Raw genomic sequence first — 16370 nt, 5'->3', positions numbered from 1 at the left:
ACCTATAATCAGCTTTTAGTAGATATTTAAATTGTTGTCCTTCTAATATGTATTATTATATTATCTGTATAGTCTTTGACGAGAAATGGATTTTATATATGTGATGATGTAAATACTCTTGTCTTTTATGATCAATTTGGTCGAAATAAAGACTAATAAATGAAATTATAAACCGCTAGTTACATTCGTCTACGATCATAGCTGCCCAGAAGAAGTGAGGTTTATTATGACAGGGTACAGGCCAAGTGACTCAATTCCTTTGAAAGCACCAATCTCTAATAAATTGCAGGGGCGGCCAGGTTTAAATCTCTGCATTGGCTCAAAAACATATGGATTGAGCAAATCACCTAATCACAAGGTGAAAACCGCCATGTAAAGTGCTTCAATACCTTTAGGCCGAGTTGATGCTAGAGGGGAAAGAAGCACCAGGCATAAAGCGGGATTAGGAGGGACTACAATGCATCATGCACTCCACAGAAACCTGGCAAAACAGCATTGGAGTGAAAATTTTACAAGCGGGTGGTGCGGCTGCAATCATGAACAAGCCGAAAGAAAAAAAGTAGTGCGTCAGACATAATAAATAAACGAAAGAGTAAGACCACATGTCACAAGGGCAGTCTCCATGGGAGGGAACAAAACACCAAAAGGTGGGACAAAAACAACAAAGGGACCATAGAAAAGAAAGTTTGTACGAGGGGCACTACAAGGAACCAATGAGAAACGATGGGCGTGCACACAAAACCCACAGGGGAGATACATCATGCCTCAAATACAGCGTATGTACCCTGCCAAGGCTCTTCCTCAAAATAAAATGGCACCTACATTTTAATTTTTGTTTTTACTTTTGTGTATACATGCGTACGATTGAGGTAGGTTAAGTACAAATAATGCAAGAAGCTTGTTCTCGCTTCAATTATTTCTTTATTGTCTTATCTCAAGGGATATTTAAACATTGATCTAAGAAATTGTCAATAGTAAAGCATCACACACAGTAGCTGACGGATATATTTTTCTTAATGTTAGATTAACTTGTTAATGGAAATATAGGATATTGGCTTAATCCTATCAAACCCCTGGAATTTATATCTGTAATGTATCTACAGCAGTTGTTTCTAAACCTATCTACTGTACAAGTTCTGTTATTTACACTGCTTTCCTTCTCTTCTGCATTTGTTGAATTATTTTTAAAGAAGGCTTTATTTCAAATTTGAACAAAATGTGAGATATAAGTTCTCCAGGTGAGGGAAATGATTTTTGCTTCAAGTGCTTGATTTGTAATTATTGATATTTATAGGTTTGGCCATTACAATGTACTAGTATCTGTGTGTGATAGTGTGTAGGCTACTGACAACTCTTCTGCAAAGTTTTGCTGTTATGTGAAGCCCCAGAACCTTGCACGGACATCATGTGTCCATTTCTAGTCTCTGCTTGTGTTTGTATGAAGTGAATATGTAGCACATGCAAGATAGTAGGACTCTGTATAAGTGAGACTTGAGTCATGCAACCAGTGGGATCCATTGTGGATGCCCCTGTTTAAGCATGGCATGCAAAAGATCATGAAAACAGCTGCTTCCCCAGACAGTGTAAATGTGGAGACCAACACATTCAAGTGAGGAGGCTAGAGACATGGCTCCCCTTGGGAATTCACTGAGAGTTTTGGGGAAACTAGCTGCTGAATGGTTCTTTCTGAGATATTCTATTTGGTAAATGGTAGGAGTGAGGGGTGGGATAACAGTTTCTGTTCAAGGTGAGGATGTTTTTAGGCAGGGCGTGTCATTCTGCCTGCCTCTGATTGTAGCTTCGGGAAAGCGGAATTACAGCCAGGTTCAGCAATTTCACACTTCATATTGCCCAACTTTTGGATGCTGCTTCTTGGAGCCAGCCGCATTACAACCTGCTGCGAAAACTGTCACCTTGCCCAAAGGTTGTGTCCAAGAAATAGTCCAAAAATTACTTTTCAAAGCAAACCAACCCAAACTGGTTTTGAAGCCTTAGACCGGGGATCCACAACCACCGCTCGAAGATATATATTAAATTGGGATGCAGTGCAACCCACTTTGTTGCCGTTCCAAGTTCTTAATAACCAAGGAAGGGAGCGCTTATCAGTGGACCTGTAAAGCTGCTTTGTAGCAAGAGCTGTTGTCTCCCTGAAAGCAAGTCTCCTAGGGGTGTGGGGACATCACATGATGTCTGCACTTCTTCTGGAGGAACTGAGGATCTGTCTAAAGTGGCTAGAACAAACACCCAAAATGGTGATGGGTGGAATGCTTGCAAATAGTCTGAATCACTTCCAAGCACTCTAAGCAGCATTCCATCCCTTTATTGTTCACCCACTGTGCCACTCTAGATCGAGGCTTGCTCATGGTAGCAGCCTCTCTTGAAAGTGGCTAGAAGCCCTCCTCTTGCGAGAGGGAAGTAGTGTGCCTGGCCCTGCAGGAGAACACTGTCCAGGAGGAGAAGCCCAGTAGGTTTCTGGCATGAGGTGCAACTGTGGAAAACAGACTACCACAGACACATAAGCCGGGAGCAACCCATGTTGTGACTGGGCCAACTGGTGTATGAGTAATTTCTGCATGAATTGCACCAAGTGGCAAGACCAGTTGTTACCTTGTTGCCCAGCAGTTCGTCAAGGGCCTGAAAGACTGATGCTGCTGCTGACATCTGAAATGGGAGCTACTAAAGCCGAAAGCCCTAATTGGCACATAGGCTGCAACTACCAAAGACAGACCATCCTGAATGAAAGGTCCTTGAGGCTGCAACTGCTAATGTAAGTACCAGTCTGCACCTGGCACTGCAGACTACTACTGTTGAATACAAGTGCTGATACGCAGACCTGACATGCCAACTTCACTCGGAGGTATCTCTTGCAATGTGTGCTCTTTGCTGTGGCCCCTGCTGAAGTCAAGCTTTTACTGAGGTCAGATACACAAACAGCACATGCCACACCGCAAGAACTGCAGTGACAAACAGCAGTTATTGTGTAGCCTAACCTGCAACCTGAACGAGAAACTAAAATGGACTACAGTCTCTGCCGCATGGACTTTAGAATTTATTGGCCAAGTGAAATGCATAGGGTAAAAGACATTTAACTGATTTGCGCAGTTAATCAGTGAAGGTACATGACATAATCTGCACCTGGTCCTGATTGATACCTGTGCCCCTAGTATATTTTTTGATAAACACATTTTTAGACACCAGCCATACATTACGACACCATAAAGACCAGGAGTACAATCGATGATCTGCGCGACCCATTCTACGAATACGAATGAATATAAAACAGCATATGTTAGGACATTCCCCCTGAGACTAAACCATTCCCCCCCAACCACTTCCCCCAGATCTTACGATACTTCTTAGGACACCCACGTGCTTCATGCTTAGTTTTTTCTTGCGTGGCACACCAGTCAACCCCGGTCTGCCAGCGTCTGACACATGGGGGGTCAGGGCATTTCCAGGAGGACGCTATTTCCCTTTTAGCCATCACCATTGCTGTAGTTAAAAACAACTTGTCATTTCTAGACCCATCCAGCCCGTCAGTGATGACCAGGACTGTGTGTTTCTGGTCATGCGGGACTTCCCACCCCAGTATTTCAGTGAGTTCCTCCTCAATGTCCCCCCAGAACCGTGCCAAGCGAGAACAGGCCCGTACCATGTGGAGAAAATCAGCTGGGTCGTGACCACATGCGGTGCAAGCGGAGGTCGGGCTAAATCTTGCTTGATGAAGGCGTACAGGGGTGAGGTAAGCTGCGTGCAAATAGTAGAGCTCTACCATACGCAGCCTGGCGGAGGCGGTGACAGTCCAAGGGGCCATAAGAGCGTCACGCCAGTCCTCCTCCTCCAGCGTGCCTACCCATTCCTCCCATTGAGCATGTAGTCGATTTAGGGAAGTAGGGGTATTATTGATCAGCGTACGGTAGATGCGGGATATGCCACCCCTCCCCAGGTCCCCCAGCCTAATTTGTGCCTCAGGCGGGCTATGGTCAGGGAGCCGTGTGCCCGTTGTGAGGTGTGCGTGAAGAGCATGTCGCAGCTGTAGGTATTTGTAGAACTGCGACTGATGTAGAGAGTGTCGGGTTTGAAGGTCTTTGAAGGAGCGCATGTGATCCCCCACCCACACGTCACCCAATTGCGAGATTCCTGTAAGGTCCCAGGATCGGAAACCTTGCAGCCCATCAACCTCCGTAAGCCAGGTCTCTTGCCATAGGGGTGTGCATTGGGTCAGTGTATGGGTCCACTTAGTTTGTCGCAGTGCGGCCCACAAGGCCAGCAGCGCTGAGCACGTCACCTCCGGCATTTGGGATGGGATAGGATCCCCGTACAGCATAGACTGGACCCTGGTCAGACCCAATTCACCCAGCTCAAGCCTGTATGGAGAGCAGGCGCGTGGCGAGATGGTATAGATATAAATGGGTCGTCCCTAGGCCCCCGTCGAATGAGGTAATCCTGCAGATATTCAGAGCTATTCTGGCCCTACCTTTCCCCCAGAGGAATTTATTGGCTAAGGTATCCAATTTGCGAAACCAGGTCCTGGGGAAGCAGAGGGGGGTGTTTTGGTGTACGTAGAGGAACCTGGGAAGAATCATCATTTTAAAGAGGGCCACCCTCCCCATGGGGTTCATGGGCAGCGTTTGCCACTTCTGGAGGTCTGCCATAGCCCTCTTCATTAGGGGAGTAACATTGAGGGCCCAGCTGAGTTTGAGGAGTAGTCACCAATATTTCCAAGTACTTGAACTATTGGCGACGGAGTGGTATGGTGGACTGCCAATCAAAGCATTCTCAGGACAAGTGGAGGGGGACCAGGACCGATTTGTCGGGGTTGAGCCGGAGGCCCAAAGCCTGTTAAAAGGACTGTAGGATGCGGATACAATGGGGGCCTGACCGGACGGGGTCCACTAAATAGATGAGTACATCGTCCGCGTAAAGAGCGATCTTATCGGTTTCAGTGTTGGGCCATTTCCAACCCTGCACCAGCACGCATGATCGTATCAAGGTCGCCAGGGGCTCCATCACCAGAGCAAAGAGGAGGGGGGAAAGAGGACATCCCTGCCTCGTTCCCCTGCAGACCGGGAAGGGTTTCCGACATGACCCGATTCACCAGGACACGTGTCTGCGGACGGGCATAAAGAACCCTGACCAGGCCTCGAAAGCTGGGACCAAAGCCCATCCCATCGAGGACATCCTCCAAAAATCCCCAGTCCACGACTCAAAGGCTTTCACAAAGTCTACAAGGAGGAGCGCTAGATAGGGGGTGAGCAAATGACTGTGAGCCAGAGCCAATTGCAGCCTCCAGAGACAATGTTGGGTGCCACGCGAGGGCATGAACCCACATTGATCGGGGTGAACCAACACAGTTAAGTGGGGCTTGAGCCGCTGGGCAAGGACCGTGGCAAACAATTTCAAGTCCGTATTAATGAGGGAAATGGGGCGGTAATCCGCACACCGCGGCGAGGGCAGCTGGGACTTGGGAAGGACCACTATGGTGGCCATGTCCGTCTCCGGAGGAAAGGAACCCTTCTCATCCGCCTCCTGAAACAGACCCGCAATGTGAGGAAGAAGGGTTAACTGACGATAGTAGGAGGCAAAGTCGCGGGCCATCTCCGCTGGGGAGTGGTACACCGAACCGTCCTGATCCGTGATTTTGGGGATTATGCAGTTTGGGATAGGTGGCTAGTCTGTGGAGGTGCGAGCCATTTTTGTCGCCCCAACCGTAAACCCTGGCCACTGAGGAGCTCCAGAGGAGCTTGGCCGCGTCCAGTGAAAGTTGTCTAATCTCTAAACGAATATGAGTAAGAAGTCGCACCTCGGAGGCGTCTGAAGGTTGGGTGGATGCTTGTTCAAGACGCAGCGTTTGCGCCTCATGCGAGGTAATTTGTTCCATTTGTGCCTGCCGCTGGAGTTTGAGCTGGCCCTTGGCGACACCCCTAATCATGGCCCTGCTAGCCTCCCACAGAGTGCCTGGTGAGGTTACTGATCCCTTGTTGGTCAGAAAATATTGCTTAAGTTCCCTTCCCACCACCTTCCGAAACTCCCTATCCCGAAGGAACCAAGAATTTAGCCTCCACGTTTCACGCATTGAGGCGGGAGGGGGGCCCGTGCTAAGCATCACTGGGGAGTGGTCAGAGATACCCCGAGGGAGGATGGGAACGTCTTGGATCCTGAGACAATCAGTCAAAGGAACGAAAAACATGTTGATAAGCGCCTGTGTATGATGAGCTGCCGAGGTATGTGTGAACTGCCTGGAGTGTGGGTGCCAGACACGCCATGCATCGCAGAAGCCCACTGATTCAGTCCAAGATGTCAGTTGTCTTGCCTGCGCAAGTCTACCAGGAGAAGGAGGGCCTGCCGTGGCTAAGTCAGGGGAGGAAGCGGCATTAAAGTCACCCCCAAGGAAAGTGGGACCTAAGGGTAGGGGCGATAAAAGGTCGACAGGTTTAGACAGGGTCACTGTCAACATCGAAGGGGGAGAATAGAGTGATACAAGATTGATGGGGCCACCATTCAGCGTGCCACTCAAGGCCACGAAGGTGCTCTGAGCATCGTGGATGACGCGTGTGGTCACGAGAGGGAGGTAACGTTTCACAAGGATCGCCACCCCACGGTAGCCCCGAGTGAAGCCCGAATGCCAAACCCTATCATAGCCGCATCGTGTTAAAAGGGGACAGTGATTACTCAGCAAATGCGTCTCTTGTAACAATAGGACTTCTACCCTGAGACGTTGCGCGTAACGTAATACCGCCATGCGCTTAAAACGGTCCAGGAGGCCGTTGACATTCCAGGACATGACGCGTAGGGAGGTCCCTAGCGAAAGGGTATCGGGTATAGTGGCAGACTGTGTCAGTGATGGGGAAAAGTCTCAAAGGGAAGCCCAGCCATGAGTTGGGTCGAACATAGGCCTGGTTAGGTGCCCAAAAAGGAGCCATTGTGTCCCACTGGGAATGTAACAGGGTGCCATGTGAGTTCTGGTGTGGCAAAAAGAAGAAAGAACAAATCATATACTCCATCTTCCATAATACATACGTGGGAGAAAGGATTTACTTTTCTAATGTGAGACAAGTCTCGATCTGTTCAGGGTTAATTCTCGCAACAAAGAGTAAAGTGATGTATGGAATGTTTGAATTAATCTCAGCCACTGGCGATCACTTAGGGCTGCAATTCAGTCTGTCTTTTTGTGCGCACTACTATGCATCTCTAGACAGATAAGTAAATCCTTTCTCCCACGTATGTATTATGGAAGATGGAGTATATGATTGAGACAATTCCGTATACAAGCGCAGAGCAATACTTCAGCTCCTTTTGTCTGCTAATGGCTACCCTGACCCATATTTGATGAGGCTGCTGGATCCCAAGAGGGTTGGATCAGTATCGGGCTGCACCCACCTTCATGGAGCTTGTAGACCCTGCCTCAAAGGGCTAGGAAGTTTGGAACACCAGCGCAAACTGTGATGCCATGTGTGGGCCTACCAGCCTGTAAGCATTTTTATGTGGCCACACCTGTTGGGAAAATAATGGATCTGATAGAGACATCTAGTCGCAGATTCTTAACCTTCGAATATCCCCAGGCGTCAGACAGGATCCGGAATTTTTTTTGCAGCAGCAGCAGCACCTCTGCGCGCCGTGGGACGGCGCCACTCGACCCCGCCCTGATGTCGTCCAAGTACGTGACGTCCGAGAGGTCATATAAGTCCCTCCCGGCACGCTGACATCAGTTTCCTTCTTTTCCGCGTGCAACGCGGATCCGGAGTGAGCGGTTCCTCTGGCCTTTTTTTCAGGCCCTTTTTCGACGCTTCGCGTGTGGAACAGTGTGCGATGCCCTCGAGCTTAAATCCTGTACATCCTGTTCGCGACAAATGTCCGCGACGGACCCGCATCTGTATGTGTCTGGGTGAGCACCACGACTCCACGGACTGCGACGCCTGCCAACACCTCAAGCCGAAGTCCCGGCGGGAGCGCTGGATGAAGCTTCTCTCGGCACGTTTGTCCCGGTCAGAGTCGTCTCGTCCCACGGCCTCTTCAACGCAGTTCTGCCGTCGATCGCCCTCTGGGGCCCGGGGCCGTCTTTCACCACTTCTTGGAAAGTTGCGGCGCATGTCGCCGAGGTCTTTGACCTCACTTTCATCTGTTGTCAGGGGCACTGGTTCCCGGAACATTCCGGACGTGCGCCCTGACAGTCGTCTCCCCTCTATCTGCCCTATCCGGGTGCGGGGGCGACTCGGGCCCAAATGGAGGCTTATGCCACTGCTTTGCAGGCCTGCCTTGGGTCCTCTCCCGTCCCTGGGGCATCTTCGGAGTCTCCGCTATCTGTGGGGTCCCCGACTGACTCGCCGGTGGGTTCACCCCCGGCGTCAAATGAGACCTTGCCCTCCAGGGACGTCGGAGATGTGGTATCGTCAAGGCGCGGCCAGGTCAGGGCCCTTATCTACGATCCATATGGCGTCGTCCGGGTGCGGGCGGCTGGGTCCCCCTCTACAACCCATTGCACCCCTGCCGCGCCGCATGGTCCCATGGGGATCCCTGTGGCGTCGCAGGTGGTTGCTGGTGCTCAAAGCCTCGCTTTAGGCACGCCTCGTCCTTCTGGGCAGGTGGCCGCCTGTCCAGAGCCGGGCTCGGCACCGTTCCGGCGCCGTAGACTCACCTCCCGGCTCTGCCTCCGCTTCTTTCCCCTGGAGTCGGAGCCTGTTATGGTTGAGGCTGAGGCAGCGCCGGAGGCTTGCCTCCCCGGCTCCGGTGCCGCCTTCTTCGGAAGGAGGGCTTGTTGCCTCCTCTGCTTCCGCTTCTTCCTTCGGAGCCGGTTCTGGTTGAGGCTGAGTCGGCACCGGTGCTGCGCTGGAGGCTTGCATCCCCAGCGCCTTCTTCTTCGGAAGGGAAGCTTATTGTGGATTCGGCACCGGACGGAGCCGACTCGGCGCCGGATGGAGTCGGGTCGGCGCCGGACGAAGCTCGATCGGCGCCTACTAAAGTAGTTTTGGCGCCGCATCGACGCCGGGTTGTTGACTCTTCTCCGGAAGCGTCCGTAGAGAGTTTGGCATCGCCCTCACGCCCGGCGACACCAAATGTATTCTTGCCTGTGCCTCCATTAGAATATGTGGATCCAGCAGGATCCCCACCTTCTCAAGAGCACCCGCACCCGACCGGCTCCTCGCCTCCTCAAGTGCCTCATCAGGACGACCATTCGTCAATAGGGCTCCCCTTAGTTGGGCATTGGTCGCACCCTCACTGTCTTGGGAAGGTTAGCTTACAACCCTCACCTACTGATGAGCTACTATCCCCTCCTTGGAGGGCGACCGAGGCTGGTGCAGCCTTTCTCAGCGTGGTCTCTTCCCCCTTCAATGCCCTTGCCTGTGGACCCTTTACTTGATGTCCTTCACCTTGGGTCAGGAAATGTGGAGCCGCTTCTGCCCATTGAAGCTTCCGGTGACCCGGTGGGTCGTTAGGTCTTGCACTGCCCCCGTCCTGCTCCACACGATAACGGTCTGCTTATTTGTGCATCCCGATGTGCCGGTGTTTGTTTTGCAAACTGCCTTCCCGTCCTTGCCCCGGCTATTGCTTCCTCCCTCCTGGGAGTCCAGATGGCTTGAGTCATGGAGTCGGAACATCTTTGCCTCCATTAGTGTTGCACTACGGTCACTAAATACAGTGTGTGTCCTGGCTTGGGCTACCTCTGCCCTGTGGGACCCGCCCCTTAGGCCTGTGTTCCTCAAGCGTTTGTTCTGGGGTGGTACATTTTCATTTAGCATCCTTTTGATGCGTTATGTGTTTTAGGCTGATAGTAAGCCTCAGGTCTACCTTTCGCATGGTCAGAGGTGATTAGCCTTTCATTTAGCATCCTTTGGATGCATTGTGCGTTTTAAACTGGCGGTTAACCTACTGTGGCAGTATTCCACAGATTGTTCCTCTGACTGTGGCTTGCCCTAATAAACGTGTTCCCCGTTGTTGGGGTGTGCATACTCCGTGTGGGGTACATGTTTGCTATTATATAGCTCTGTTTATGTCAACTGGGCCTAAGAGTTCCTTTGCCCTCTAGGTGTCCTCTGGTCTGCCGTTGTACGGTGCTCAATGTTGTGCCTTGGTGTCATCTTCTAGGCGTCATTGGTCATCTTGCTTATCTGCTTCATTCTCCTCCTTCGGAGGTTTTCGGGGTGCTCATCACGCTTTAAAGGCAGCTTCCGTCTGTCATTACGGCACCAGGTGTGTTCCTCTACAACCATGTTGCATAGTCGTGGCTAGTTTACCCATTTTTGCTATATATATCTGTATTTAGGTATATATGCAAGTTCCATGGGTACTCTTCTTCCTAACTCTTCACCTCTCTTCGAGGCTGCGAGGTCTGGTCCGAAGTCTCCATGTTTCAGGGACCGTTCCAGTGATGCATGCGGCATTACCAATAAGGCCTCTTTTGGCGTTCCGCTTACTGGGGCGGTTCCCCGGTTTTACACTGCTCCCTTCTTCGTGTTCAGTTACTGAATGATTCTCTCTTCTGGACATGGGTTACTTTCCTTCCAGTCGGAGGGTGTAGTCTGAAATTCTGCGATTATTCCTCCGTTTCTACGCCTTAGTACTTTGATGCCTCTGCTGCACCTTCCTTCGGCTGTGCCTTCCTCTTTAAGTTTGCCCTATATTGTATCAGCTCGGCATGCGGGGACGGCTCTTCTAATGTCAGTCGTCCTAGATCTCCACCCTGCATATTTATTTTGTGTGTTAGTTCTCACCTTGGCCTTACCGCTGCCTGGTCGCGCAGCCTTATGCTTATTCTAGCTACGCCACCCTATGGTCTCTGTAGCTGTTTGCTCTGTGCATGTTTCTGTGGTGGCCTGCATCATCGTGCTTAAGATTGTTACTGTTCACCCCTGTTCACCCTTTTGGGACTGGGTGTGCACTTGGCGTGTTTCTTGTCTCCGCCTGCAGTTCTAAAAACATTTAAAATTTCTATCTCTTGAGCTTTGGTTCTTGGCTGTTGCCTCTCCGGCCTTCCTTCCGTGGGCTAGCCTGGTAGGCTCTGGTTGCATCTCTTCATGTTTCTTCTCCACCTTTGGTAGGTGTTCACATAGTGTGCCATTACGCAGGGAGTGGTCCTCCTTCCTCTCTCTTTCTTTTGTTCTGGTATATGGCTGGTGCCGTTTTTACCTCATGTTTATACAGGTGTGGTGTAGCACCATTATGGCATTTTTGGGATGTCTTGCATCCCTTTATCTTTTGCTCTTCCGAGCTATTTGGGTTGCTGTTTGGTGATCCGCCACAGCCTTCCCCATTGTCCGTCACTCTGTTGTCGGCTCAAATGCTTGGCACTTTCTGTTCTGTCACAGACCCACCTCCCCTTTGGGGTATGGCTGTGGTATCTATTCTAAGTTAAGGAATATGCGGCTAGATGTCTCTATCAGATGTACGTGTTACTTACCTTCGGTAACGATGTATCTGGTAGAGATGTTGTCTAGCCGCAGATTCCTTAACGCCCACCCAGCCTCCCCGTTCTGCGAGGACCTTGCCAAGTGGGGTTCTCCGCAGGCCCCCTTTTACAGTTGGCGTTGGTTTTTCTCTCATGGGTGCTCACATTGTTGCGTCCTTTTGAGATTTGCAGTAAAACAGCTGACTCCCTCTCAGGGGTTTCTGTTACCATAATACAGCTGACTCCCTCTCATGGGTTTCATACCTGTAAAATGATGCCTTTTGATTAACCTTCACCAGGAGATTCATCTTCATTTTCTTCCCTTCTCCTGCTGCCTTCCCTCCCTTCCGCCTTCTCTATTGGCTCAGGGTTCTGGTCTTCTCTACAGTCGTCTTCTTTGGGGATCTGTTGACCTCTATTTCAGACCTCCATTACTATAGGAGCAGTGCCAGTCTTTTCATACCTTCCTGCGGTGGACTGTTGTTTTCTCTGTGCTCTGTTCTTGCTAGACGACACAGTTTTCCATGGTACTGACAGTCTATTTCTGTCTGTTGTTCTGCATGGTAATAGTCTATTTCTGTCTGTTGAGATATTCTTCCCTTGTTGCACTTGGTAAGGGTCTTCGCTTAGCTTGCGGGGTTCTTTCTCGCAGCTTTTTCACTTAGATGTTGGCAGTGTCTAATTCTGTCTTTTACGATGGTGTCTTGCACCATCCTCCTTATTTATTCACGGATTTTCATCCCTCGCACACTGTTCCCATACTTTCACCGTTTTTTTGTTGGTGGCTCCGTGTTGTGTCGCGGAAAAGTTTCTCCGAAGAAAACTGATGTCAGGAGGGACTTGCATGACCTCGCTGACGTCACGTGCGTGGACGATGTCAGGGTGGGGTCGTGTGGCGCCGTCCCCCGGCGTGCAGAGGTGCTGCTGCAAAAAAGTTTCCGGATCCAGTCTGATGCCTGGGGATATTCTAAGTTGAGGAATCTGTGTCTAGACAACGCCTCTACCAGATATATCGTTACCGAAGGTAAGTAACTCGTACATCTGCACTTCACATATGGCTATTGAGGCAGCGGAGGTTCACTGTACAGTGACACCTCTGTAAATGTGCAGGTCATTTTTCCCCATACTTCAAGTATATGAAACATATACATTAGCAAGCAAATTTTGAGACCCACCACAATAAGGTGACCACCGCAATATAGCGACCACCTATCTTGCTTGTGCAGTCATTAGAGAAGTGGGCGTATTTTTGATTGTACAGAAAGGGTCTTGGAGCCCCTTCTGTCAAAGCTTAATGATTGACCTTCCAGGGATTTAGTGACATTTTCTTTCTTGCAAGTGAAGTGGACCACAGGAAGGTTGGTTTTCTATCAGAAGTACTTTAAATACTTGCTTGATCGGCTTTGCACTTCTTGGAATGACCCTTTTTATTATGTTGTGTGTGCCATACAGCACAAGCTGTCTGAATGCAAAAGAGTTGTTGTGAACTTACGAAGAAAGTGGGCACAGAGTCTGCCCATTGGTTGGCTTTACTGTCACACTTGTTAGCTTGCTTCTTATTCAGTGGCTTTCCTTTTTCCATCTTGTCCATCCTGTGTTTGTTCTTTCCCATGCTCTTTTTAGCATCCTTTTGCTTGGCTCACTTGTTTCCTTTGCACCTTAAGTATATGGAGTTTCATTTTAGGTCAAGCATGCTAGACTGTGTAAGGTGTTTTGCTTTCCCCTGGAGCGTAGCCTCTTTACCATCCTTTTAAATAACTGACTTCTATCCTTCCACTGCTCACATTCAAGGTAATACCTTTTTTTCTTTTTCATTCAGCACTCTATGAGAGAGTGTATATGTTTGATAGCTTTCTTTCTCTTGTGCTGCTTCACTCCGCAAATACTGCCCCACGTGGTGTTGCACCCCTCCTCTTCCAGTTTGACTGTAAAAGCACAGCACAAGAGATTTTTTTCTGGGGTATGGCTGTAAGTAGAACTTCAAGGGTGCATTTTTTATCTCCTGCATTTCGCAAAGTACACACTTTGACTCACAAAGGCTTTCATGGCCCTGAGAGATGAGCCATCTGCTGCGCCCCTCAGCTAGTATCCATGGTAATAGTTGAACTTCGCCTAACACAGGGTTCTCTAATCTTTTCTGTAAAGGCTACATATGATCTGCTAAAATCATCCCAAGCCACTAATAGTGTTGTAATTGTGACTATATCAGGAAAGATTACATTAGTAGCCACGCCATTCACAATTACTAGCCATGATCACCTCAGTTCCTCAGGCAGGGTAGCCCACAGTAATATTAAAAAAAAAAAAAAAGCTTTCAGTTTAGAATACCTTTACATAGGTAATACATAATAGCTATAGCTTGAATGGCCATGGCACCAAGGTAATGGTTTAAATCTGTTTTGGGAATCTAACCATTTTTCTCTAGACCTCCGCTTATGAGTTCTGAATATACACACAATTTTGTCAATTTTGACAATTGTGGTATACATATATTATTTCAGACAAGGAAAAGCTGTTAATGTAGTAGGCTAGGTTGGTCACAGTAGAGCTACTTACAGGTATGTGGAGAGCTACCAGTTGAAGAAGCCTGGTGTAACACTTGTTTCCCTTTACCTTCTGGCTCTTCCTTATTTTTCAATTCCATCTTGAGTTTCCAAAGTGAAAAGTATTTATAAAGTAAACATTGCCATTTATTACAAAACTATTAATTCATTGTGCAGTTTTGAGATACAATAGATTTTTTTACTTTTCCTCTAGTATCTTGTTTTTTGTTTTTTCTGACAAATTGCTTTACAACTTTGGAAAAGCCGACAGCTTGGCATCGACATTTTTAAGGCAACACCTATTAGCTTTGGTTTTGTTTGTTTTTGTGTGAGTTAAACATCTCAGTGCATGCATTTTCCAGCTCTGTCCCATCTTTGCTTCCCCCCCCCCCCAGTTAACACCCCTTTTTTATCCTCTTCCAGTGCATTTAGCACCTTTTATATGTGTAACAAATGTTTGTTACCCCTAATCCAGCCCCTGTTCTCTTGTCAAAATGTTTTTTGGGAATGTGAACAAACATGCGTTCTAGTGTCCAGTTGGTACTTGTGTGTACTTGGGAATATACTGCATCAGTCTGATTGCTTCCTAAGTACGTCTAGTGCGCTGGACCTGCAAAGGACTTTAGAGTTCATGTACTCTACTGAAAAGGCTGTGCAGAGTTTGTTTAGTAGATGTTATCAAAAAATGTTCATTAAATGTTACTTAAACAAGATTGATAACTAATCATAACTACAAAAACTTCTTATCTGTTTCAGTCGCAATATATCTGGAGAGCAGAAAGATGAAACTAAGGATATAAAGCCCCGCTCATTACGATTTACGTGGAGTATGAAAACCACAAGTTCTATGGATCCAAATGACATGATGAAGGAGATTCGAAAAGTCCTGGATGTCAATAATTGTGACTACGAACAACGAGAACGTTTCTTGCTGTTCTGTGTCAATGGAGATGGGCATGCCGAAAACCTTGTCCAGTGGGAGATGGAGGTGTGCAAACTGCCAAGACTGTCACTTAATGGAGTTCGTTTTAAACGAATATCAGGAACATCCATAGCTTTTAAAAACATTGCTTCGAAAATCGCCAATGAGTTAAAGCTGTAGCAAAAAAACAATTGCGCTGTAAATTAGCAGCATTTTTTCAAAGTGTTTTTTCAGAACACTCTTCGAAATGTATAGTGTAATATTTAGGCAATAACTCCTGCATCTTCTAAATCAAGATATACAGTACTTCAATATTGGAATGGAAATGAGCTGCTGCGCTAGGATGCAGAGTTTGGACCTTTTTATATATATATATATATAAATATACATACATATATATATATACACAAGTGCACTACAGCATTAAAGTTGCCTATCATGTAAATGAGCTATAATTTGTTTTGGTTGGTCTCTTTGAAAATAGAATGAAACTAATTAATGCACTTAAGCACTCCTTATGCCTCTCTATGTATGGTTCAGTTGTGTGTGTGTGTGTGTGCGTGTGCGTGTGTGTGTGTGTATTTCTATAATAAATATTCTTCCAGAGGTTCCTCATTTTGTTCACATAACAAATGCCTTTGGGTAATGTCATACTTGTGGCCTATCTTGTGTCCTTGAGTTCCCAAAGTATAGTTTATGTATATTTACTATACAGACATCTTGTGGGATTGTATTTTGGAACTTGAACATAAAAACATGCACTTTCTTCAAATCTGCTCTTAGCATTGCCATTGCATTCAACCTGCTGAGATGTCCACTTACCAAAGATTTAAATTTGGCCCTTCTGTTCCATTGTATCATGGCTTGCAACTTTTTTTTTCTAAATGCATTTAAATATTGACAAATAAGATGGTGTATATGTCAATGGGAAATCTGCCATATAAAATGACCTGTGTTTCATGGTGCTACATTTTGATAGAACCAGCAGCAGTACTTGTATTATTTTGAATATCAGTCTTGAAGGATATTCCCTTTTTCCCACCAACTATGCCAAAATTTGAACTTTCTGAATGAAGAGCTATCGATTTCTTTTTATTTGTATTTACTGGAAGTAGTAGTTAAGCAAAGCTAGTTACCAAGAGGCGAGCTTTTTTTATTCTTGTCCTTTTTTGAAACTGATGTTGAAATTCCCAATCTGTGCACAGTATGAAGTCTGTCAAAGGTTTGACTGTATTGTGGCTTAATATGACCTCAGAATTACCAAAGCCTTGCGGTTCATGTACAGAGTTCTTCTCAAACCTGTACTTAAGTTATCTGTTAATAAAGGACATTTCTACAAAAAGGATTTCAATTAGATGCACTCATTTACCAGCTAATTTATACACACACTTAAATGGGGCAACAGGCCATTAACAAGTATGTTTAGCTTCACATGGCTTCTCTTGGAATATGGTGGGTAGATGTGTGAATTCATTTTGCGTGTGCAATACTAATTCCTGCTCCATAGGTACCCAAATGGAAT

The 16370-nt window shown here is 47.4% G+C and overlaps 1 protein-coding gene across 2 annotated transcripts in view; it reads left to right on the top strand.

Annotated features, from left to right (window-relative positions):
- Positions 1-15180, top strand: part of MARK3 (microtubule affinity regulating kinase 3) — a 696418-nt gene extending 681238 nt beyond the window's left edge. For both annotated transcript variants that reach the window (XM_085626305.1, XM_085626304.1), the window contains one exon: positions 14683-15180. In XM_085626305.1, coding sequence (XP_085482431.1) covers positions 14683-15028 — 346 coding nt within the window. In that variant the 3' untranslated portion in view covers positions 15029-15180. The remainder of the gene's footprint in view (positions 1-14682) is intronic.
- Positions 15181-16370: the final 1190 nt, after the last annotated feature.

Source organism: Triturus cristatus, chromosome 9 (assembly GCF_964204655.1).
Source record: "Triturus cristatus chromosome 9, aTriCri1.1, whole genome shotgun sequence".
Classification (NCBI taxonomy): Eukaryota; Metazoa; Chordata; class Amphibia; order Caudata; family Salamandridae; genus Triturus; species Triturus cristatus.
The sequence above is the reverse complement of the archived record's forward strand: the minus strand, read 5'-3'. Positions and strand labels throughout refer to the sequence as shown.